General features: G+C 31.1%; 1 protein-coding gene and 1 pseudogene across 1 annotated transcript; one reads left to right on the top strand and one right to left on the bottom strand.

Moving 5' to 3' along the window:
- Window positions 1–3,496: 3,496 nt before the first annotated feature.
- On the top strand, window positions 3,497–4,722 carry LOC133687908 (transcription factor ORG2-like; annotated as a pseudogene).
- Window positions 4,723–18,789: 14,067 nt separating this feature from the next.
- On the bottom strand, window positions 18,790–21,113 carry LOC133688287 (transcription factor bHLH106). The gene is made up of 2 exons (XM_062107722.1): window positions 20,679–21,113; window positions 18,790–19,830 (listed from the first exon to the last, which is right to left on the bottom strand). Exons 1-2 carry the CDS (start codon window positions 20,973–20,975, stop codon window positions 19,405–19,407), a joined length of 723 nt encoding a protein of 240 aa, XP_061963706.1. The 5' UTR covers window positions 20,976–21,113; the 3' UTR covers window positions 18,790–19,404.
- Between the last annotated feature and the right edge of the window lie 6,107 nt (window positions 21,114–27,220).

Here is a 27,220-nt window from a genome sequence, read left to right on the forward strand (position 1 = left end):
GGCACATAAAAAAATGATGATTAAAAAATAATAATTGAGTATTTAAAAATATTTGTACCACTTTTTATGAGTTCGATCGGATGTGATTTTTTTCTCTTTTTTCTTGTACTTGTATCTTTTTTATTGAGTGAATATTAGTTGAGCATCGTAAGATTTTTCTATACACAACCTCACAAGTTGCATAAGTAGTGCAAAGATTAAGAAAATTATGAATTCCATTTAGATTCCTACAAAATTTTAGGTAGCAAAGTTGAAAGTCTTGGTGAGTGATTAGGAGTGCAATAATTTTGGTTTCTGATCAGTATGTTTTAAAAATATATTTTTCTTGAAAAAGTAAAAAAAAAATTAAAAAAAAATCATTTTAATCAATTTTCAAATAAAAAACACTTTTAAAAAGTATCATAAATCACATTATCAACACACACAATAAATGTATATTTGATAATGAAGTACAAAGTGTTTTTGTAAAAACACTTTATAATTAAAAATATATTAAAATAATATTTTTTATTTTTTATTTTTTATATCAGCATATTAAAATTATTAAAAAAATATAAAATTATTAATTTTATATTTTTTAAACAAAAAAAATATTTTAAAAAACAAATTTAAACCATAAAAACAAACACAATAAATTATGTAATGCTAATTAAGATCAACCCAAAAAATACAAACACACCGTTAGATTATTATGTAATGCTAATCATTATAATAAATAATGGCCTTCAAAGTTATTGGGAAGCCTAGGGCCGGGAATGAGAAGAGTGTCTGTCTCCACGCAGCCTCGAGTGTAAGAGTAATAAAAGAAGTTGTTGAATGCATTAATGGCCAAACGATATATATATATATATATATATATATATATATATATATATATATATATATATATATATATATAACTACAGGTAAAACTAAATTAATATGATTTAGTAAATGATAAAAATAACAACAATTTAAAAACAAGTTGAGATAAAACACAGATAAAAAACTCGTTGATAATTTTTTTTTGAATTTTTTTTATCAAAACAAGTTTGCTTTGATTTTTTTTTGAAAAATTTTAGATTAACTCAAGTTGACTCTCTCGACTTATAACCCTAACCTTACTTCAGGTCGATTTCTAAATTAGATTTTAAAATTATGATAATAACTATTTTTATCCACTTTGACTCGGGTCAATTGGCCAACTTGAGTCGACCATCCCGATCCATGAACTAGGTCAACCCCTAAGTGGAGTTTTAAAACAAAGATAATAATTATTTTTATTTTTATATTGACCCAGGTCAATGGTTAACATGGCATGTGACCCAACCTTATTCCTTCCAAATCAAGTTTTAAAACTATAATAACAATTATTTTTATTTTTAAGTTGACTTGGGTCAACTTTGGTTGAGATTTCTGACTTGTGATTCGAGCTTTGCTCCAAATTGATTTTCAAGTTGAGTTTTTAAACTATAATTATAACTATTTTTATTCTTACGTATCTTAATAAATGATTTTAAAATTTAGAATTTTTTACAATAATATTTAAAGATAAAAAATAATAAATATTTTTTCTAGAGATATATCTTTTTTGCACTTCATGTTTTAAAAATACATAAATTTACTTTAAAAGTATTCTAAAAAAAATCTATGCTTATATTTTTATCTCTGTTTTTTTTAACAAATAACAAAGCACGTTTCTGTCGCAATTGTCTCCATCATTTTTACCGCAAAAAAATAACTAAAGTAAACACTACCTAAAATACACTTGGCTTGTTTCTTACTCTTGTACTTTTAGGCTATCGCGTGGAGGCCGGCACTCTTCTCCTTCCCAGTCCTAGGCTTCTCAAGAACTCTGACAAATATCAAATATTTGTAAATATTTGATATATTTACAAATGCACTTTAAATATTATTAGAAAAACACACTACCTTATATATAAACTATGGAAAAGTTAATTGGACAATATTATTATTATCTGCAAGATATATACCAACCCCAATTAAATGGGATAGTTGCGACGTTATCTGTATGCCATTGGCTTTCTCTGGTGGAGGAATATTTATTTGGAGCAATCTGCTGCCCCTTTTTTTTTATCTCAAAATTTGGTGTAAGTTGCTGTCGAAATCACTAAATATATACTTATGTGTATAAAATAACAAACATAAATTGAAGAGACACAAGTAAGTTGGTGAACTGATCACAAAACCCAATGGAACAAAGAGATGAGAACTGTTTAGCTTATGAATGACATCTACATTTCCTCTCTTCACTATTTAATATATAGAAAACTTAATATAATAGTATCAATCAAAAAAAAAATCCCCAAGGAGCTTAGCATAATATCAAAGGGTTTGAAATCTGCACAGTAGGTTTCGAGTTCGAGTTAAGACGTGCATTTCTTGTAAAAACCTGGGATAACCGGGGTTTTACTCGCTCATCTAGACCTATAAAATATACTTTCTGGAGGATAGGTTTTTCTTGAATCCAAAAAAAAAAAGGGCTTGGCCTTATCCCATATATTAATATGATAGTAATATAAATTTTGCCATTATTTTTCTTCTGCTTCCGAAGAGCTTGTGTTACAATGGTTGATCTTAGAAGGCTCTTGTGCGATGTGCATGGCTTGCGCGAGTCCTAAGAGCACATTTAGCCAGTGTCTTAATGTTTTTCATGGTTGAATCACATTTAATTATGTTTCTACAAGATCCTGACATATTTCAATTGAAGAAAAAAAATTACCTAATTCCTCCTTTTTCTTCTATTTTATATCATGTGTACATTTACGTAAACGCAATCCACAGCTGGGTAACCACTTTCAAGAGCCAAACCACATGAAAGAGCCAGTTAGGTCCCCAGCAAATGCACACTTACATGTAGATTGAAAAATGCAGTTGATAGAATTCAAACAAAAAATGTGTTCTCCCCCTACTACCTTCCTTCAATACTAACAAAATAAAAGATATATCGAGCATTTACATGTAAATTAAAATGTAGTCTCCCACTACTTCCTTCCTTCAATGCTAACAAAATAAAAGATTTACAGTGCATTGACTAGTAATAATTAAGCTGGGAATGGAATTCGACCAAGATTCGTCCTTCTTGTATGGTGTAATATTTTGATAGCATTTCTCTCCAGTTTCATATTTTTATAGCGAGACCTTTTGTTTAGAAGCATATAGTTTCATATGCACATCACTATTTTGACTGCGTATTGATATACATAAGTTGTATCACTACAGTACCACCGCATCAAGAATATTCTTGCAAAAGATCGAGAAGCTAGCTTAGCTAGGTAGATATTGTCATTTTCATTTTTCCCTTATATTATAAAAATAACTACATTTCAGGCATCAAATTTTTTTAATGATTTTCTCACCATTTAATAACAAATGATATTATAAAAAAATTCAAATGATGAGGCATACATGATCAAATGATGAGGCAAATATGATGAGAGCTTCATGATATAAAGTCATAATCATATCTCTCACTTGCTTAGCAAACTAATTAAGTTTCAAAAGCCTAAAACCTAATCCAAAATGTTAGAATTATCTCCTGCTACTTTGTTTTCAACATTTGGATGGCCCGTAGAGGAACCCACAAGCCATGAGCGGAACTACCTAAGTTTTAGAGATAGTGAAACTCAAGAGTCATTAATTACTCAATTCCCTCCATCTCAGCCACAAATAATAAAGCTTGATCGCTCCCCATCATTCACGGCATATAGTGGAAGTGTTGACCCTATCATGGTCAAGAAACTTAGCCACAACGCTAATGAACGTGACCGTCGCAAGAAGATTAAAAGTTTGTATTCTTCACTTCGTTCACTTCTCCCAGCAGCAGATCAAATGGTACGTTTCTTATTGAACCCTAAGAGGCAATTCGTTATAATCAAGAGAAGCTTTTAATTTAAACATAGGTAGGTCTTGAGTTTGATGGTTGTGATGATATCGTTTTTGAAGAAATTAAGCGTACCAGCCACTGTTTCTCGTGCGCTTAAGTACCTACCAGAGCTTCAACAGCAAGTCGAGAGACTGGTTCAAAGAAAGGAGGAGCTTTTATCAAAGTTATCAAAGCAAGGTGGTATAATTCATCAAGAAAATCAAAGAAATGACACCGTGTATAGCTCTTTATCATCGGTATCGGCAAGCCAGCTTAGTGATAAAGAAGTTGTCGTTCATATTTCCACTTACAAGAACCATAAAAGTTCATTATCAGAAATCTTGCTCACCTTAGAGGAAGATGGACTTGTTCTAAAAAACTCTTCTTCCTTTGAGTCATTTGGGGACAGGGTCTTCTATAATTTACATCTTCAGGTGCTATAACATTTGCTTGTGTTTTTTTTTGTATGCCCTTCTGTTTCTGTCTTTCGTAAAGTTTAGAGTCTAATTTTTAACTTTGTGGATTAATTTTACAGGTCATGGAAGGAACTTACACATTGGATAGTGAGGCCATGAGGGCGAAGCTTGTGTCTTTATCTGTAAAGAGGGAATCATCGTCTCTATAAATTCAAGTGCTCCATATTCTAATTTGATGCGGAAAAATTAGCGTAGGATTTTCTGCATGAGACTTACAAAAAGAAATGGTTTAATAAGCTGTTTTAATGGGATTTACAATAGTCATAACTGATTGGATTTAAATTTTATAGGTGAATTCCTGATAAAAAAAAAAATTGAATATGAATTAAGCTTCTGTGTACTCCTCATCAAATTTGCTCTCTACTCGGATTTGTCAATTTACTTTGAAAGCTCTCAAAATTGCCTTCGAAGTTTTGTACCATAATTTAGATTTTTTTCCTTGTTAATTTTGGATTTTAGCTTTATTATTTTTCCTGATAGATTGTTTCTTAATTATTTATAAATATTTAGGGTATTTAAATTTATCTTTTTATATTTTATAAGATTTTTGCTTAATAAAACTACATACGTACTTTTATAATTTTGACTGCATAACTCAAATTTGTAGTTTTCTTTGTGTCATGATTATATATATGCAATTTAGTTTAAAATGTGAAACAATGACTGTTTGTAATCTCGACGAGCCCAGAAGCATTAATATACTTTGGCCAGCAACACCATGCACTAGAAGGGGGAAACAATAAAAGATAGACCACTAGCATTTATCTTCGCCAATGTCAAAAATATATAAAAAATTCAAAGCCATAAAAGATTTATTTTATTGATATCTCCTCTTAACGAAAGTGGGATTTTTAATATATTTATGTTAGAAATGGGTAGTGACCACACACCACCACACCGGACAGAAGAATGTTTTCTTTTTTTCATGACGATCTAAAAATAATGAAACAGAATAATGCAACGTTTGGGGGCCATGTGATAGTGTCTGAAGTTCATTCTCTATATATGGGCTTAAATTTCCAAGGTAAACTTTTTTTTTTTAGAAAAATGTTGAACAGATATTCGAATGTTTTTGTTTCTTTCAATGAAGAAGGGAAAATAGAGTGATAAGGAGACCACTTAATGATAAAACACTAAAGCAGTTTTCAGGGGAATTGTATCTTCGACTAGTTGTCAACAAAATCTGGGGATTTCGGTGATGATTTGGACAACGCAGGTGCAGCACTTGATGCTCCAACTGAAAAAAAAAATTCATTTCCTCTGTTAACATTGATAGAATCACTTTCTTCTAATGGCTGCCGAAGTGGTTAATTTATAGCGTGTGACATGGAAGGTTTAGTTTTAAACGGTGTGAGTTGAAAACATTCCAATTCCTCCAAATAACACAGAGATCGATTTGAGAAACATATACGAGTATTGGGTTAGGGTAAATAAGTTAATCCAGGTTAATTATTTTTATAAAAATAATGAAGTTTTATTTGTATTTTTTTTTTGTTTTACAAAGTCTTGGTCAAGTTATATAGATTTGATTGGGTGAAAAACTCGATTAAAATTGAATTGATTTAATTAGGTTAATATTTAATTCAATTCAACTAAAAATAAAATTTGTAACATGTTTTGGATTTTGAATTTTCTAAACTAACCCATTTAATTATACCATATTTAATAACTATGAAAAAAACTTGAATATCGCTTCCTACACTTCAGCTAGTACTTTTTGCAAGTGGTGTGAATAATATTAGTTTATTGGGTTGTGCTATATTACATTTTAGAAAAAAAAAATTAAAAAACATATTTAGTTCATAAGAAAAATTTTTGCATTCTTATTAAATTCGGCTCAATAAATTAATCTTAAAATATCACAACCTGATTTTTTTAGTTCGGGTTTTAAGTTAAATCATATAGAAGTTGCTCTAGTATAACATAGTTAACTTGGCAGGTCTAAATTCAATCAAAATAACTAGTAAAAATGTGATTTGTTTTAAGAAAAAAATAAGATAGTATCTCTTTTTTTTATCATGAAAAAGAGAGGTATTTGATCGACTTGAACTTCACGGTTAAACCAGTCAAATCCGTAACCCAAATCATAAAATCTTTTGGGCTTAATAACTTAAAAAAAAAACTATTTTTTTGGCCCGACATGATCCAATTGACTTGATGGATCCAAATAAACCAATAAAAACTTCGTATTACTTTAAAATAAATTAAAAATGTTATTTTTTATATTAAGACGACCACATATTGGATTAATCAGGGCTCCATAGCTTAACCCACCAAACCCGCGACTCATTTCATGGTTTCTATTAGGTTTAGTAACTCTGTTTTTTTAATTTTTTTACCTAATTATATGATAATAAAATCAAACATTCATGAAATTTAGCATCAACCACATATCAGGATATTTATTTGAGATTGTGATAATCTTATAAAAAACAAAGTAAAATAAATTATGAAAAAAATTCAAAATCAGTTACTTATTAAAGGATGAAATTGAAAAAAAACAATAAAAAATAAAAAAAACAAAGATATTTATTTCAGTATTTATATGAACAATGTAAGTAGGTGATTTCCTCCTCAATTTTTTTAGTGTTGTAAGTAATATATTTTTCTAGTTCAAATTATTAACTCTTTAAATTTTAGATTTTACCTAATATAATTATGTATAAATTTTCACAACTTAAATCCACTTTTTTTCTATTAAATCAATTCTTAAGTAATATTTGTTTATTGTTCTAGGATAGAAAAAACAGAAACAACAGAAATAAAAATATGTTTAATTGAAGATATAGAGACAAAGACATAAAAATAAAAGATAATTTTAGAGTGAATTTTTATATTTTTAAAATATAAGGTATACAATGACAATATTTTTTATTTTTTATTTTTTATTTTTAAAATATTCTCGTAAAAAAACTCTGAATTTTAAGATTATAAGTGTATATGTTCTAGGCGATATGAATTAGATTTTATTACAGTCTAATACACATCTAACATGAATGTGTTTTGGATTGTACTTGGTAAGAAAAATCTGAGAGGCAATTTTCTTGTCTCTCTAAAAGCTTAAAGGGGTATTATTATGTGTGCAAAATCGAGAACATAAAAGCATAAATTTCAAGGAATGCTTGATAGAAATTTTGTAACCATGCGACAAAAATTAAAGTAGATACTTTTTTGAGAAAAAAGCAATGACTTGAATCATATAAAGACAACATTTTTTCCATTAATCAGAACTTCAAACCCCTACAGATTTTCAAATCCCAGAAGAACGTCCCTCCTTGTTGCGGCTAGGTTAACATTCACAGCAAGAGGAATTGACAACTTCATTGGCAGATTTCCTGATGCAGCGGTGGAAACTGAAGATAATAATTAAATATAAAACGCATGATATTTTAACAGGTGAAAATAGTTATAAATTGAGCCCTAAATTCATAAGCTTGTTTTCTCTAAAATAATGATAATGAAATTTGCCTTTTTAAAAGATTTATAAAGCATTGAATAGGTTAGAAACTCTACCTCAACTAGAAAATAAATATAAAAATCTAAAATTACATAAAAAAAAGCATAAAATCTAAAATAAACAAGAAATCTAAAAGTAAAAAGGAAAATCATAAAAAATGTTAAATTTATAGGGCTTCGGTGAGATTATCGATATCTAAAGATTCACATAGCTAAGCAGTCGTTATACTAGGGAAAACAACCCCTAAAAACTACTGTAAAAATTTAAGTGTGATCCAACAATTAAATCAAAAGTTATGGCTCTTTTAAGTCGTTATTCTGGTCTGGCATGACCAGACCTCTTCTTGGACCTTGACCTATCTCACTGATCCATAAATGTATATGTTAAGCCATCCATATAATATGTCTGAAGCAAATACTCATTTAGTTGTGGCAGACTCATACATGACCGCTCAAAACCACCTGTTATTGCAGGCCCGACTATATCATTCTCCTTAGGTTGGAGAGAACTCGTCCTCAAGTTCTATTCCTCCTTCAAATAAGAAGTCAAGTGCTAGACATTAAAGACAATAAAAGTTTTCATATGATGAGGAAGACAAATCTTGTAAGCATTGTCATTTATCTTCTACAACACCTCACAAGGACTTATCTTCAATTCCTTCAACTTGTTATACTCATCCACTAGAAACTTGTCACGTGTAAGGACTATCCATACCAAATCACCAACCTCAAACACCAATCTTCTATGATGAGTATCAGATAGGGCCTTATACTTGGCATTGTTGTTGTTGATAGTCCACTTAACCTTTTCATGAATGTCATGCAAGTAATCTTTCATATTAGTAGCTTTGATGCTTACTCGTTTGATGCGGGGAATAAGAATTAACTCTAGTACTCTAGAAGGATTCTATTCATAAAAGATCTCAAATGGACTAAATTGGGTTATCCAATTCCGAGACCTATTATAAGCAAGATTCGCCTATAGCAATGTTATATCCCACTGCTTCGGCTTATCTCCAACTAGGCTTCGCAGTAAATTGTCAAGGCTACAATTAACCATTTCTATTTACCTATCTATCTGAGGGTGATAAGCATTGCTAAAATTTAGTTGAGTTCTCATTCTTCCCTACAAACTCTTTCAGAAATTACTCATGAATTTGACATTTCAATTTGAAGTGATAGATCTTAGCATGCCATGCAAACAAACCACCTTATTAAATTAAAGTTTGGCAACCTAAGATGCATCCATGGTCTTTTAATAGACTATAAAAAGGCTATCTTTAAGAACCTGTCGATAATAACAAAAATAGAATTCATGGCCTATTATATACAGGGTAGGCCTAAGATAAAATCCATGCTCACGTTTAGCTATAGAGCATCAAGAACTGGTAATGGGGTGTGTATCCTAACATTCGATAAAGCCCTCTTAGACCTCTGATAAACAGCACACCTCTTGACAAAGTTGGAAACTTGACCTAGTTACTTAAGTCATTAATAGTTTGAGGACACTAGAGCTAGCATCTTATCTCATCCCAAATCTCTCTCATAATATAATTCATAGATGATATGCTCTTATAAAGAACAAACTGAAACACAAAGCTGCAAACCACAAAAAACATAACCATTTAAAAGCACAAAGTTATCTCAATTACCTTACTTTGATAACTCAGCATTTATATGACCGAATGAGGAAACACTCAAATACAACTCACAGAAAGTATCAAATATTGGCATCTTAGCATGTATAGTATTGAGCAAGTTTACCCATCGACTAAGAGCATCAACCACCTTGTTTAGGCTGCATAATTGGCTTCTCAATGAAAAAGTGAACTCTTACAAAAACAACACCCACTTCACATGCTAATGACTCGGCTTATGCTTCCCATTTATATACTTCAGAGCTTCATGATCAGTAATTAAAATAAACTTCTTCTATATAAGGTAATGTTGTTAATGCTTTAGTGTCTAAATAACAGCGTAAAATTTTAAACCATATGTGGAATAGTTCTTCTTTAATGTGGATGGTTTATCACTAAAAAAGGCAATGGGGTGCCCATTCTAGCTTAGAACTCCCTTAATACCTACCCTAGAAGCATCACAATTTACTTTGAATAGTTTCTCAAAGTTTGGCAATGCCAAAACTAAAGCTCAAGTCATATTTTGTTTCATTAGCTGAAAATTGCTTTCAACCCCATTTATCCACTAAAAAGTACATCTTTTTAGGCACTTTGTAATGGGTGTGATAGGGAACTGAAGTTCCTATTGAATCTTCTATACAAAGATGCAAGGCCATGAAAACTCCAAACATCGTGGATGTTTTTTGGTATCGGCCACTCAACAATCACATAAATCTTACTTTGGTCAGCCTGAACACTATCAACATGTACAATAAAACCAAAAAATACAACAATATAAGTGAAGAACCTACACTTTTTTTTATTGACATATAATTATTCCTTCTTCAATGTATTAAAAACAACTCATAGGTGCTCCAAATAAGATTGGCAGTGTGACTATAAATTAGTATGTCATCAAAATATACCACTATAAATCTACCCATAAATGACCGAAATACACACGCAATAAAATATAATAGTGCATAGCATATACAGGAAAATCCTAACATTTATTAACATATCAACAAAGGAAATACACAATACACTTGTGTGAGTTATCCACAAACCTTGCATACTACACATCAAAGGTTTCCAAGCCTATTTATACATAATTTCATAGAAGTTACAAGGTAAACCAGCCATCCTTATTTTCCAGGCCATGGTAGGGCAGCTTCTCCTTTATGTTCTTCATTAACTTAGTGGTCTCATTCCAACAAGTGTTAGGTAGTCTCCCCCAAGAACTTAGTGACTTTGTAGAACATTTTATATCATGCCCCATGTTTGACAATCCATCACCCATGATTTAGACAATCTTCCCCTCAATTAGCCATATCTAAAAACCTCTTAAACTTCAAGTAACTTTGTTGTCAGTTTCTCTTATAAGCTATATTTTTTGTCTGTTTAGATGCTCAATTATCTAAGCCTCATGTTCATGCCAAACCAAGAATCTATGGCTCACACAAATCATTAAATGATGTTTGTTGAATTCGTTGTTGTCCATGCAGGTTGACACAGTCCTTTGTTGTTGAATTCTACGTAGTGTGCATTCATTAGCACACCATCATACCTTGTCTTTTAACAAACCACCACATTAGAAGAGTTTGGTGTCCTTGTCATAATAAAGGTGAAGTATTCATGCACGGTATCTTTGAATTGCTATAAATTTATGTCTTTTTTCACACGAAACCTCCAAGTGTTTCTTCTAGTTTAGTAAAAATTTAATTTATCCATTCTTCCTATATATGATGGCCAAGTTAACAATAATCTATAATCTTAACAATACCATTGTCAAACTGTTTGTGAATCATTGAAGCAGCTCTTTGTGATTTACATCATTCTCATGGAAAGATCTCAAATAACTTATATGAAAAGTTGGATAAAGCTTTAGTGCTCTGAAAGCTTCAATCTATTGGCAATAACACCTTTTTTTTAATGATTTCTAAAGGTTTATATCTTGGCACCAAGCCTTAATGCTTTGACTTCCCCATAATTTTTTTCTAAATTTATGGAGCTAATTTCACCAACACCTTATCACCCTCACTCAATTCCAACAATCTTTGTTTCTAGTCAGTATACTTTAGCATCCTTTTTTTTCCTTATGCAAGTTGTCTTAGGCTTGCTCAAACAATTCTTGTTTTTCTATAGCACTTTTCCCACCAAATTTTTGCATAACAATCATTACAGGAGTTTATGGATGTGTCCCCAAAACCAAATCAAATGGACTAGCTTTTGTTTTCGAGGATCTATGGATCTCATAGCAAAATTATACACTTTCTAACAATTCCAATCAGTTTTACTACATTGTTATCATGTAATGTCTCAAATATTTCTTAAACTAATCATTTATCTTTTTCATCTACACATCAATTTGTGGATGGTTAGCAGTATAAAACTTCAATCTCATCCTTATAAAGTTATCCAAAACCTTTCATCAAATCATACATCATGATCACTAACAATATATGCAGGCACTCCGAAATACTTCATCATATTTTGATAGAACAACCTAGCAGTAACCTCTGTTATAAATATTATTGGGGTAGTAACAAACATTGCATACTTTGCCAAAACAGGAGCACTATATAGAGCTTTGAAAGGATAAATCTATCATCAATTAACTCTCCAAAGTGCTTCCTTAATTCTATGAATTTCGTAGGTGACATTTGATAAAAGGGTTGAGATGATGGCTTTGATCCTGGTACCAACTCAATTCGATGGTTAATAGCCCTTTTAGGTGGATACTTCTTCGGCAACTAAAGTAGCATCACAACCCTATATTACTATAACACATGAGTAACAATATTTGGTACTTTCTCATATCTATTTGCTTTCTCATCCATCACTACCACAAGGAACACTTATCCACCCTTTCACAAAACATTATCAATTGCAATAGTTGAGACCCTTTCTTCATCTTTGTTACCCTCTTTAATTAGAATGTCATTGATTTTTTCCATCTTTAAACATTCTCTAGCAAAGTGTGATCCATTATAAATAAAACAAGGAAAGTTTGGTTTAGCATCTTAACCTTGTCCACTCGATGGCTTAATCTTGCCCTTATTCATGGTAGACTTTGATGCACTTCCACCAAACTTCCTCTTGTTCTTGTCCTCTTTGTCCTTCACCTTAGATTTAGAGAAAGTTGACACATAACCTTTTCTAATGATAACTTTAAAATCAACCAAACTATTAGCAGCTGCAATAGCGGAAGATAAATCTTATACCTCTTATCATCTTAGTTCAACTTGTGCCAAGGATGGAGACCCAACATAAAGTTGAAGAGCTTGTTTTTTTTTTTACATATTCTCGATGTCGAGAATTAATGAATTAAAGCTTTTAACATACTTCTAAATTGACTTCTTAGGCTTAAGCTTCTTTAATTCTTTCCTTGCAACTCATGAAGTATTGTTTGGTAGAAATTACTCTTTCAATTCTTACTTGAGATGATCCCATGTATTAATCTTAGGACATCCAGCATTCAAGTTCTTTTTTGTCCTCAATCTCCACAATAGCTTAGCATCACCCATGAGATACATCATGATGATATCAACTTGGTCATCCATACCAATCTTATCCACGCTGAAACATTGTTCCATACCTCACATAAAATTCTTAAGTTCCTTAAAACTTCTCTCCCCACCAAAAACTTTTGGTTTTAGTGGTTTAAGCTTTGAATGACTTACCTCATCATTAGGGTTTGTCATTGTCCACTTTAAGATGGCAATCAATTCCTTAACGGCCTCTAATATATAGTTTGTCTATAATGCTAAATCGATATACAAACCCTCAACCATTTCAGTGCTTTCAATGGTTTTCTTTAACCTGACAAGAATAGAATGATCTTTGCCCTCTTCGACTGATCTGATCAGACCTTTAACTTGAGTAAGTCTTTTTTGAATTACTTACTTACCCACTGGCCTAACCTATCAAGTTGCACGGTTTTATAAACAATCGTGCTCAAATACCACTTGTCACAGGGATAAACATTTCACTCAAGATTACATCCTTTATGCAGCAATCTAATTCCACTAGACTAAGCCTTTCCTCACCTTTTCGCTGGTGTATGCCTACAATTATGTGTTTCACTCTCCTAAATAGGTTCTCATACTTTAACTTGTCGTAAACAAGCAAAATTAACACAAGCAACAAAATAGAATAGTGCACAAGATATACAGGAAAATTCCTAAACTTTATTAACACATTAACAAAGGAAATACATAATACACTTATATGTGTTATGCACAAAACTTGCACACTACACATCAAAGGATTTCAAACCTATTTATACACAATTTCAAGGAAGTTATAAGGCAAAGCTACCATCTTTGTTTTTTAGGATATAGTGGGGGTAGTTTCTCCCTTGTATTCTCTTTGAACTTAGTAGCCTCGTTCCAGCAAGTGTTGAATAGTTTCTCCTATATTTCCATGAACTTAGTGACTTTGTAAAGCATTCTCAATCATGCCCCATGTTTGACAACCTTTCACCTACGATCTGGATTCTTCTCATCGACTAGCCATGTCTGAAAACCACTAAAACTTTCCACAACTCCACTACCACTTTCTCCTACAAGCTAAATGTCTAATAGTCAACCCTTTACTACCAGTTATGACGTATTTCTTACAAGTTTCGATGGTCCATTATCCAAGTCTTATGTTCATGTCAAGCCAATAATCCATTGCTCACACGAATCATTACACGATATCTACTGAATTTGTTGTTGTCCTCGCAAGCTAACAATGCCTTTCTTTTTCAAATTATAGGCAGTGTGTATTTATTGGCACACCCTTTTACCTAAACCTCTTACACAATATATTTTCTAATTCTTGGACATTCATCCTTGTGAATTTTACTAATTTATTAATATATGTTCATGGCTTTGCATTTTATATTTAATAAAAATTGAGAAGCATAGTATTTAAATGTATCATAGTTAAGTCTTCAACATTCATTCTTATACGTCATTTAAGAAAAATCAATCTTTAATTATATATATATATATATATATATATATAACATTATTGGTTTATACCTCATTTAATTTTTCAAATTTGAGCCATGATTATAAAAAAATTATTTAGTTAATTATATTTACAGGTTAAAAATATTCTATAACAGTAACACGGCCAATGGGGTGAGATGGAGCCTTCGTCTAGTTTATTACTACTGTAGACCTCAACCTGGGGCCTTTGCCAGGCCTCACAACTATGAGTCTATGATACCTAGTCCTCACGAAGCTAGGCAATCTCAAGAATGAATGAATAAAATTTGTCCAAGATTACACCTAGTGCCAAAAACCCAGCATCAAGAGAATAAAAAGACAAAAAAACAGAGGTACACTTAAATGGCCCATCCCTAAACAAATCAAGAATTAGCCCGAGCTCCAAGAAGGAGAAAAGGGAATGAGTGTAATGATTGCTTGAAGAGAGAACAAAACAATGAAACAAAAAAGTAAACAGCGAGAGCAAGAGCAAGCAAAAGGCAGCACGCTAGGGCGGCAGTGACAGAAAAATGTGCGAGAGAGAATGGCACGTCCCCGACAAAGCCAACTCCTGCACGATGCATTTGTCTCCTCGTGGAAAAATAAAGAAAGAGGGATGAAGAAAAGGAAAATGAGTCCCCTACCCACGCACGATCAAGCACGTTGAATTCAAAGGCTAAACCTCTTTTTTCTTTGTCCATGATTGAACTCTTTTTGCTGGCACTCCTTTTTGCACGCTTCTCTCTATTCTATCTCCAAAATTTGCAGATGCTGTATGCCTATAAAGTGGATGAAACTGCAGACACTTTAAACAATTGGTCAAATTATGACGAGGTTGGATGTTGATCATGATGATTAATAACCACATGGTTCTCTTATTGATAATTACTAAATCAAACCCGGCTTTAGGATTTTAGCCCAGATTAAGTTTTCAAAAAAAAAAAACTAAAATTAATGTAGTTTATTTAATTGATTTGATCAAAATTTGATTTAATTTTTTTAAAAAAATCAAATTAATATTGTTTTAAAACAATATCCTTTTTAGAGTGACCCAATTAACATATTCAACATGAAATCGAACTATAACTTTGTTTTTAATTACATGTTACAATTGGCTTAAGTTCTTCAATACTGAAGAATTAAATGGCAAAGCTTAAGATTAAGTCTCTATTGCATATTTGAGTATCGAAGTGAATTAGCTAAAACGTAGATTCATTTACCTAGTGACATGTTTCCGGTGGTCGTCGAAGTTAGACAAATTGATGTTATTATTGGGTGTGTTTAATGAATAAATATACAATATATATAAAATTATTCTACTAGAGAAGGTGAGGTGAAAATCTGATTATGAAAAACGAGATATAATTAATACCTTGTATTCTAATTAATTTGTAAGTGTATATGTTCTAAGCGATATGGATTAGATTTTATTACAGTCTAATACACATCTAACATGAATGTGTTTTGGATTGTACTTTGGTAAGAAAAATCTGAAAGGCAATTTTCTTGTCTCTCTAAAAGCTTAAAGGGGTATTATTATGTGTGCATAATCGAGAACATAAAAGCATAAATTTCAAGGAATGCTTGATAGAAATTTTGTAACCATGCGACAAAAATTAAAGTAGATACTTTTTTGAGAAAAAAGCAATGACTTGAATCATATAAAGACAACATTTTTTCCATTAATCAGAACTTCAAACCCCTACAGATTTTCAAATCCCAGAAGAACCCTCCTTGTTGCGGCTAGGTTAACATTCACAGCAAGAGGAATTGACAACTTCATCGGCAGATTTCCCTTTAGTTGTGGTATAATCAAAGAGAAACTATATAAACATGATATGCGATGCTTTGTCTCCATTTCATGTGGGCTCCAATAGGTTTTGTGATCTTTGACCCTCTCATTTTGCTTAGGAAGTGTCATTTCTGTGGCTCGTTCAAGATCTAAGTAGGGTCAATGATCACAAGTCCAATATGAACGATATCACAAAACCATTGATTCCTTTTGTTTGCTTTACTTATCAAAGGACTAAACCTTACAAGACAATATTAAAATACAGAGGATGATTATAAGAACTAACTTTGGAGTCGACTCAGCCTAAGATTCTCCTTAAAACAATCATTAAGAAGAGTTGTTTATTTAAAAAATAAATAAATCACTACCATAATTCTTATATTTATCGATGGAATTTTACGTCGGTATTTATACTATCATTCCTTTAGTAATGAATTTACCGACAGGATCATGAATGTGAATGCTCCATCGATAAAACTGTCGTCGGTAATTTTTTATCTGTTAGTGAGTCCGTTGGTAATAAAAAAATATTTATTACTGATAGATTTACTAAGGATAAGCACGCCGAAAAAAAATTACTTGTTTCATTCATATGCAATTTCGTCAGTGATTACTTAAAAATATTTTAAGAAAAAAATCTATTTAATAGAACTAGAAAATAATTAAATTAATATAAATCAACACTCCATAATACTCTGAAACTGAATTGCTTGGAAAAAATAAGAAGAAAATCAACTCAAACAAATAAAAAAATTAACTATAAAAAAATTTCACCTGACCTAGAAAACCTATTTCATAACCCATAATCTAGCAACAAATAAAAGAATTTAATTGAAATTAAACAACAAAATTGAAAAACAAAATCTAACAAAATTGATCTCATATGAAAAAAAAAAATCCTACAACTACATTCATACAATTATTAAGAACATAAAAATTTAAAAAAAAACACAAAAAAAAAGAAAAATATTACCTTAATATAGTTGCGAGTGAAGCTAAGAAAAAAAAAGAAAAATCAAAATCATAAAATATGTTAATTAAAAAAATTAAAAAGAGAGAAGAAAAGAGAAGAAGACATGTTTGAGCGTAGAGGATAAGAGGAGTTAAGGAGAAAAGAAAAGAGAAAGAAAAAAAAATGAATGTTGGTGTTCTTTACATATATAAAAGGAAGAGAGAAGAAGAAGAGACGTCTGTTGTTAAATGAGGGATTCTAGTCTTTTTATTAAGACATTTTACTAATGGATAATAAAATTTTAATATTTTTAATTATTTCGTCAGTGATTTCATCTGTAAAATTTAATTTAAATTTTTAATTTAATTGAAAATTTTCAAAACAACCCCTAAATATCACTGACGACTTTTCAATCCGTCAATGATTTTCTCTGTAATATTTAATTTAAATTTTTAATTTAATAAAAAAATTTCAAAAACCCCTCAAATATCACATTTTCAATTCATCGGTGATTTTGTCTATAAAAAACAGTAATTAACAGTGCAATTAAGAAGTGAACAATTCCAAAGATATCTAGAAAATACTAACGGAATTAATTCGTTAGTGATACCTTTTGTAATTGACATGATGAACGGTGTCAGGGAAAAATTAACAGTTTATCAACGAGTTTACAGATAGATTTTACCAACGATATTAATATCAGCAGTAATTCCATCGGTATAAATAACATGTCATTGTATTTTTTAGTTTTATTTTAATTTTTTTTCACTGTAATTCCCTCGATATATACCGATGAAATATTTTTGTTGGTAAAATTCATTGCAATTTACCGATGAAAATATTTCATTAATGTTTCTGTTTGTATTTGTTAATTTTATAATAATAAATAACAACATTATTTCGAAGAAAAAAGATTGATTTGAAGTAAAATCAAACTTGGATTAGGTTTTGAATTGGATGATAAGCAAGTTGATCGAGTTTTATAAATCTAATTGAGATGGTGTAATGCATGTTCATGCAATAGAAAAGGTATTGTAAGCCCACTTATAGACTTTTATTTTTGTATATTTACATTTATAACGGAAAAATATGTGATCAAAATATTTAATTGATGCTAAATATTGTTTATCACATAGTGGGAACAAAATTTAGGCCATTTGCGATAGAAGAAACTTGCAAGATCATCTTCAACATTGTTGAAGCTAATTAATTAGCATACCTAATTAATTCTGTTTGAAAGTAATTGAGTTCTATTCACACTTGAAACTAAAAAAAAATATTTATCAGTTTGGAAGTAAAACTTAATGGAACTTCTACTTGATATAAAAAAAATTGAAAGATTACAATACTTCAGGTTGATGATAATCAAGACAAACAGCTTTAAAAATAGTAAAAATTATAAAGATTGGGTATAGCCAACCTTAAAAAAAAAAAAAAAAAATTGAAGGCTGCCTTTACGCTATCGGTCCAACTTTAAAAAAAAAAATTATTTCGATTTCAATAGAGTTATGCCGTTTCTATCATGGGATCAACACAATGAAAACCTTAAGTTCTCCTGCAGGAACTCCTGCAGTCATATTCAGTCTCTTTCACTGCAATTTAATACTCCTTAATTAACAGCAAATTCTGGGAACGCATCTAACACAACCAGTCTACAATAACTTCAAAATCTTTTCCTTCTCTTGCTTTCTTTAAAATCAGTGTACATTAAAGACAAAATGCTCAATAATGGAACTCCAGTTCTACACATACATTGAAGAAAAGTAGATAAAGACATGCCTTGTACTGCCAAATATCATTACAGAAGACAATCATATGAAATCTATGTAGGAGATTGACATGCCTTGTACTACACACTGAGCTAGAAATACTCTTCAACTCTACTTGGAAACTCACATGAGTTTTTTGCTTTTACAGACACCATAGTCATACAACGTCCAAAGATTTCTGATCTTCTTCGTCATCTTCAGTTCAGATTCTTAGATTCTTCTGCTTTATGATCCCCTTACATGTGAGATATGATCCCATGAAGGAGACTGAGAATATCCTAAAACCCTAGACCAGTTAAAAACCCAGACTAAATCACACAAATACGTTTCCCTTTTTTTTTCCCTTCAATTCTTTGGGGTTTACACTAAAACAAACAAACCCACACAATAGAGATTAACCAGACCACATCACAAGCCTGAAGCCTGCAACACCTAAGAATATTCCAAAAAAAAAAAGATTAAAAGGAGACTAAGACAAGCGCATGAACGGTATTAATCATCATTGGATTACTAATTTTCGGTCTAATACCCTTCGCCTTTTCGATCTTTCGCTAGAATTCGAGCGTTCTAGTAAAGACTTCAATGCATTTTGCAAGAAATGGACCGACTCGACACTATGATCTTTGTCAGCCGCAATGATAAGAACATTCCTAATTCTTCCTCCTAGTGTTACCATTTCTGCTTTCAATGTCTTCAAGTGTAGAGATTTCAGTATCTCGATTAGGTCTGGCATGAGATCCGACCGGTCTTCACAGCACAGAGATGCCTTGAATATTAATTGTCCATCACTTGAATATTCACCAGAAAGTACAGTGACTTCATCGGTTTCTGATGGGAAAGATTCAAGTCCGGGAAGCTCTGAGGTCTGTTGTTTCAGTTCTCTAACTCTTTGAACAACCTTTGCTAGAAGTGAAGCTTTGTCTGTCTGTAAAAATTGAAACAAAGTAAAAGGATCGATTAGAAACCCTAGCTAGCTTTAGTAGATTCTAAATGTAAAAAGCCTTGCAACTTTCCTAAAAGCACAAACCCTATGTAAAGAAAAGCAAAGAAAAGGGTTCGCTCCTTTTGCTTTTGCAGGTATATGTACTTGCTGTTTGAACAATAATTCAAAAGTTTCAGAAGACTTGTTTGTGTAGATCCAAGGTTTCAGAATCTGAATTTTTACTGTAGCAGCGATAAGCCTTGTATAGATCCTTCCCGTTTGGTTACCAAGAAAATGAGGGATAGAAACGGATCAAAAAAAAAATCAATGAGTGAAGCACATAAAACCCTTGTTGTTAATCTTCAAAAAATGAGTATTCAAGTAAAAAACAAATGCCAAACGATTTGAGTTGGGCAAGCGTCAAGTCTGTCAGCAGGGATTTCGGCTTTGTGGGTCAAAGGTAATTAATGACTGAAAAGTCTAAAACTCGAAATTTCAACTTTTTCCACTGCATTCTCAGCAACCAAACAGTCAAAATTATTGAAGCAAAACACTATGGAAAACCCCGAAATCAATACCAATTCGTTTCAAGTTCTGTATGAACCCAAAAGAGAAATAAAAGTAAAAACAGCAAGAACAAAATTACAATATTTTCCATGAAAACCCCTTTAAAGCTTACAATCTTTTTAGTTTTCGTGATCCCTTTCTCTTATAAAACAATCCTCTCACAACAAATTTTAGGAAAAGAGGATTAATATAATCCCTTAAACTTCATGAGTAGAAACATGATCAATTCAGAGAGGAAAAGAAAAGGAAACACAAGATCATATATCATAAAATATGTATATTACCTTGGAATTGCAAGGGAGGAGGCCTCTAAGCTTATCAAGATGAGAGTTAATCCTCTCTCTCCTTCTCTTCTCAGCTTCCTTGTGATTCTTCAAGGCAGCAAGAGCTCTATCTTCTGGTGTCATGTCAGTTATCACAGACCTTTCAAAGTGGTAATTACTGTTATGGTAGGAAGTGGAAGAAGAGGTACACAAGGTTTGCATCGCAGCCGGAAAACCGTATGGACCAACGTTAATCATTCCATTCTCGGTAAGAAACCGGTACAGCTGTGAATTCTCCTGGCAGTTTTCAGGCTGCATGTCGATGTTGTGTTTTTGGGTTGCCGTAGGAGAAGGGAGATGACCCGCAAGTGAAGATTTTCAGTCTTCTTTGTGTTGAAAAAAGTAGAGGGCTCTATCTCTGCCTTTCGGTGGTTTTGGGTTTTTTTTTTTTAAGAAAAAAAGGGCATTTTATTTATAGTCGTTTGATTTGACTTATTATGTCGTTTTAGGATAAGGTTATGTGCAAAAGTAGTGGACCCAGCATAAAGGAGGTCTAATGATAATGGGAGCTAGGATATGTGTGGTCTTTAGATTTTGAAACCTTATGCTACCCTTCCCATATTTACCTGTTCAGTATATTTCTTATTTTATTTCTTATTTCCCTCTTGTGATCTTTATTTTATGGCTAGTTTGTGGTAAATACCCGTAAATTAATCAAATTAAATTTATAAAATCTATTTGAAATTAACCCAACTATATGTTTTTTCTGAATTTTTTTTGTTAATTTTGGTTGAAAACAGAAAAAAGGGTTCAATTTGGTCTTGAATATTTCTCAAACCAAGATAAATTAAAGGTCCATTAATTAAATCAAAATTTGTTAAAAATAATCTAATTAAAAGGCCGGTAGATTTATGAATTGCAAGCCACATGATAGCAGCACGATCTTAGCTCCTTCCTTCTCCAAAAAAACATATATATATATATATATATATATATATATATATATATATATATATATATATATATATATATATATATATATCCATGAAGTTAGAAGAGGATAACTCAAATTCCATGCTTTGAAAGAAGAGTTATGCGTTCCCAAATCCCACTAGCCAGTCCTTAAGTACCGTAAATCGTATAATGTATGGTCCAATAGTAAATAATATTCATTATTGTATCTGTAAGATTATCTCAGTGTATTATTTTTTAATTAATATTAGTTTTTAAAATCAAAATCTTCGAATTCATTGAAAGGCAGGTAGAAAACACCCCCACACCATTAATTAGTCCCCAAATGTTAAAACACTACTTTTCTCCTCAATCCTCAATCTTATTTGGAGTGTCGAGTAGGCTGGTGGGTCAACTCAATATATCAATTTTCAATTTAAAATTATTTTTTAATTAAAACAAATGAATGTTATACTAATTGATTTAAGTCCACGACATAATTGATCTGATTAAATCCTAATTTAATATTTTAATATTATTTTAAATCAATATAGTCACTTTAAATTAACTCACCTAACACATGTATCTAATCTTAAATTGAGTCAAGAAAAAAAAATTAGAAGTCGTGATTAATATTTTTAGCGTGTGTTGAAGCATATAAGCTATTACTAAGGTTTTTTAATATTATTTTTGGTTGGTGTAATTTTTACAAATTAAAATTGTGGTCAAGAGAAAACATTATGGCGGTCAAAAAGTTTTTTTTCTTCATCATAAACAAAGATCACAAGGAAATTAAAAGGAGAAAATAATCAAGTAGCAAAAATAGAAAAAATTATTGGATTCTTCTCTTAGAACACAGAATATCATTGCAAAATTGCAATGATGTTGAGGAAAGGCAAACGAATAAACCATTTCCACTTTTAATGGAAGCTAGGGGATCCAAAGTCCAAGAACAATCCCTTCGAACATTATAAAACTCGGTCTAATAAGGTTAATTCAATAATTAATCAATTCATAACTTGATATGAGCTAAGTTTTATTTTGAATTAGTTTTTTAATTAAATGATATTTTTTTAGTCTTAAAAAATAAAATTATATTTTAAGTTGACCTTCCAATTTACAAGTCAACTCATCTATCTTACATTGTGGATCTCTAGCCCAATAGACTCTAAAGTAGGCCTCCATTTTGATAATGAATTTCATTCTTTAGTAATACTACTCCTGGCTTTGCAAACAAGCCTAGACAAGGATATTGGGCAGGCCCATAAACAGTTACATTGCTTTCTATTTATAAATGCACTTAAATAGACTGAAAGATATTGTGCAAATCTTATTATGAGATCTATATATATATATTTTTAATCAGGGAGGAGACACGAGGATTTGAATGTGATATTTTTTTATAAAAATTAATTTACTAATTTAAGAGGATAATTTTATTGTTAATTTTTAATCCAAAAGGCTGGTATGGAGGTTTATTTAATATTATTTAAGAAGGGATTTAGCTTCAGTTAATGTGTGAATTGTTAATTGTTTTTTTTTTAAGAAAAGGAAAAATAAACATGAGATTAAGCATGGTGATGAGATTTTGTCACGGCTAAGAAAAAAACTAGCTCTTAAGCTGAATACGAGCCACCCACCTGTAAAGCTTGATGAGTCATTGGAAAAAACTATCGGGTTCGGGCTTGCTATCAGTTGTCTTTACTTGAGTGGGCTAATGAGCTTGGATGCCATACAAGCACTCATTTTTTAAAAATAAAAATAAAAATAAATTCGTACATGCACATGAACATTTTTAGAGCTAGGTTACTATATAAAAGTTAAATTCAAAGAATTAGATATTTTATAATTTTTTTAACAAATTTGTAATTGGAACCCTAGATCCTTCACTTTGAAAAGTTATTACATAAACTAGGCTTGCTATTTATTCGCACTCACAAAGTGGTTAATCACTAATTATTTTATAATATGTCTCATACAAATACCTATGTGAATGGATTAATGCATTATTATTGAACTCCAGGCAAGTATCCAACATATATCAAGTTCTTTCCCTAAAAAAAAAAAATTAAAATATCAAAATGATATCATTTAAAAATAATTAAAATTAATAAATTTTAATTGAGTAATAAATTATCTCGTCGGGTTGACCAAACCAATTCTGAATTGATTTTTGTAGACCTGAAATAGGATAAAAATAGGTTTCAACTAGAACACAAGTTGATAAAAAAAAAAGTTGGGTCAATAAAATTAGATTCATGGTGAGCGCACATTATTTTTTCACTTAATTGACACCAAAGTTTCTTTTGAGCAGCCTCTCTCCATCCATGGGATAGTCCATCTATTTTGATATGAAGGTGTCAAAGAACCATCTAAATCTAAAAGTTTAAATTGTTAGGTGAAGTCTCAAGATATAATTTATATTATTCTCTAACATACGCCCTCAAGTGAAAGTCTTTTAGGTTTGAAACTTGCACAGACCCACTTTACCTTGTGCTTAATTTTTATCAAATAAATACGGATGGTGAGATTCAAACTCGTGACCGCTTGGTCATCAAAGCTCTGATACCATGTCAAAGAATCATCTCAACCTAAAAACTTAACCTGTTAAGTGAGGTCGTAAGATATAATTTATATTATTTTATAAAAAAGAAATGTGAAAGAAAATATCGTTGTCTTCCTATGAGAGGTTAACGAAATATAATATAGAGCTGCCTAAGATTTATTTGGAACTTTCGACTTCTTCTCTTTCAAAACATGACCAATCCCTGACCTTCCACTACACTTCAAGTAAGCAATTTGTGTACGAGGTCATCGCCATTTCCCGATTATTCAAAAACATGCAGCCAGTCCTTTCACATCAGACCTTCCTCCAACATATTTTCTGGCGATGGTTTCCCCGTAAAACAAGCCTTTCATCTGCCTTTACAACTACTTGTAACCTCAAATATCTTTCATAGCATTATTAAAGGCAAATGGGGTGGTGTGATTATTCAATATTCCAGGTACACTGATCTTCAGCTGATCAAGTCACTAAAAAATTGAAAGCAAAAGGGCCAAGACTACATAAGGCCTTGAGGGATGCTCAGTGGCCATGAAAGTGGAACACGTGCTGCACATTGTATGGAAGATCATGAAAAAAGAAAAATAAGAAACTGGTTTCATCATTATATTCACTAGGGTCATCTCCAACTTTTCGAACTTTCAATGCTTCAATCGGTGTCCTCTGAGCCATGAAAATAAAGAAATGAAAAGCTGAACCCACTTGTGGTATTAATTAGGGCAAATAAGCTGTGTTGTCTGCTGTGGATGGAGATTGTGTCACATTGCACACAAAAAAAGAACTTTTAGTAAGTCCCTGCCACTGACCGCATTCTGCAGATTACGAGTAAAAAGGCAAATTGCTGTATTCTCTTTCCCACAATTATTTAATTATAATTCCATAAATTAAGCATGCTTGGTCTGAGAATTCGGCTTTTGATGAGGTGAAATGATGGAACATTATTTGATCCTCTAATTTTCAATTGGCATGCAGAGATGTAGGTATGGCCATCAGAAAAGGAAATGTAGCAGAAGCTGCGGTGAGTTACAGAAGTGATCTATTTTTTTTTACTTTTTTTAATTAATATAGTTGTCCAGCAAGCTTAGATATACCTTCATTAATCCCACAAATTCTGAAATTAATGAATATTAAGCCACACCCCTCAGAGTTATGAAAGATTCAATAAAAAATACAAACACAAGGATGTTTTGTTAAAGATCCATTTTTATCAATAATTTATTTAGAGTTTTATTACTATTATTAAACTTAATTTAGCTTAAGAGGTTATCTGTTAATATATTGATTCAAAATTTAATTTGAATTTAATTTTAAATTAAATTAAATAATAATTGATTTAATTAAATCTGGCCAACTCGATAACAAACTAGTCTAATTTATTTTTTTTAAAAAAAGAAACACTCAAAAAAAAATTATTATTTTTTTTAAATAAAAAATAAAACAACATTGTTTTAAATTAATACATGTTAATTTAGATTAATTCATCCAACCTATAATTTATTTTTTGGGCCGAGTCTTGGACTTAATAGGATTTAATAATTTGGTTTTAAAATGGAATGTTTATTTGTTTGTATATTTCTGAAATTCAATTGAATATATAAAAACAATTTCATTAGCCAATTTTTATTTGCTTGCTTTAGACACCAAAACAGAACTTTAAGGAAACATTTAAGAGCAAAATTTAATATTTTTCCTTGAGAATTCTTGGAACTGTGGACTTCAGTGACATCTTTCCAGCTTAAAAATGGGCTTTAGGGATCATAATAAAGGAATTGATTCACTTTACAACCCTAAAAATAAAGATCCTTCTTTTGATATCCTTTATTAATTGTAACATGGTATTTGAAAGAGCATCAAAAGCGCTCTTGACAAAATTTGAAATTTTTTTATTTTTTTATTAACTTCAAATTAATATGTTTTTAGTGTTTTCAAATCATTTTGATGTGCTGATGTCAAAAATGATTTTTAAAAAATAAAAAAACATCATTAACATGTATTTTGGCATGAAAAGCTATTTGAAAAGCAACTGCAACCACACTGCCAAACAAATATATAGTATGAACACTGGTCCAAGGAGGTGGGCTTCCAACTATTTGGAAACATGTAGCTTTCAAGAACAAGGAGGTATATATACCTCCATTAGAAAAGTGCTAGGATGTATACCAAAGAAAACTGCTAATATGAAATTTTATTTTCAAAAAAATTTAAAATCAATTAATATTAATTATTTTTTTCAGAAGAATTTAAAGAAACACTTTAAATCAACTAAAAATTCTATAAAATAAGTTCTAAATATTGGTTTTGTAGAACTTTCCATATCTCAAGTACTGATAGTCAATAGATCATGCTTCTTGGAAGAGCAAAGCATTTTGAAAAGGGTTCCCCAGTTGCCATCCATTAACAGAAAAAATTAATTCTTGAAAGATGAATATTCCATGACACCATATCCCACTTTATTCTTGAGCAAATTTTGATGCCAATGTTGCTTGGCAACACCAGCATTATCATAAAGTAAATGAATAATTCACCTTGCCACCATTGCATAATTAGTTAAATAATTAGGGAATCCAGAATCCTTAAAGAAGTGATTAATGTTCTCTTAAATTCTTGAACTTCTATGTGAATACCACCTATAGAACCAATACATTAATATTTGCTAGGGCGTATTTGGCTGAAAAAGAATGGGAAGTATGGAGATTAAAAGCTTTTAACCATTAAAGGATCATTGCTTTTCTCATTAAAAAAGAAGAAAAACTATCATGTCACAGAATCAATGGAGAAGTCCTGCCACTTCCAGAAGACAGCCTCACAAGAGACCTTCGGTACCTTTTTAGATCCTTGACCTAAAAGGGAGAGCCCAGAAAACCTTGGCTTCCTTGTGTTTTGGTCCTAGTTGCACTGTTGCAGTACACAGGTTTCTGCTGAGCCTTCCATCCACAGATTTCCATAACAATCAACTTCTTTTTAGTAATATTGAGAAGGTTTAATACATAATAAGCAGTAGAACCTCAAAATACTAGCTTCACTTTCTTTAATCAGAGGGGGAGCAAGG

The sequence above is a fragment of the Populus nigra genome, chromosome 3 (assembly GCF_951802175.1).
Source record: "Populus nigra chromosome 3, ddPopNigr1.1, whole genome shotgun sequence".
NCBI classification, from domain to species: domain Eukaryota; kingdom Viridiplantae; phylum Streptophyta; class Magnoliopsida; order Malpighiales; family Salicaceae; genus Populus; species Populus nigra.

Coding starts and splice junctions, on each gene's coding strand:
- LOC133688287 (XM_062107722.1), bottom strand. CDS start 20,975: ATGCAGCCTGAAAACTGCCAGGAGAATTCACAGCTGTACCGGTTTCTT. Junction 19,831..20,678: donor TCCTCCCTTGCAATTCCAAG/GTAATATACATA, acceptor CAATTTTTACAG/ACAGACAAAGCTTCACTTCT.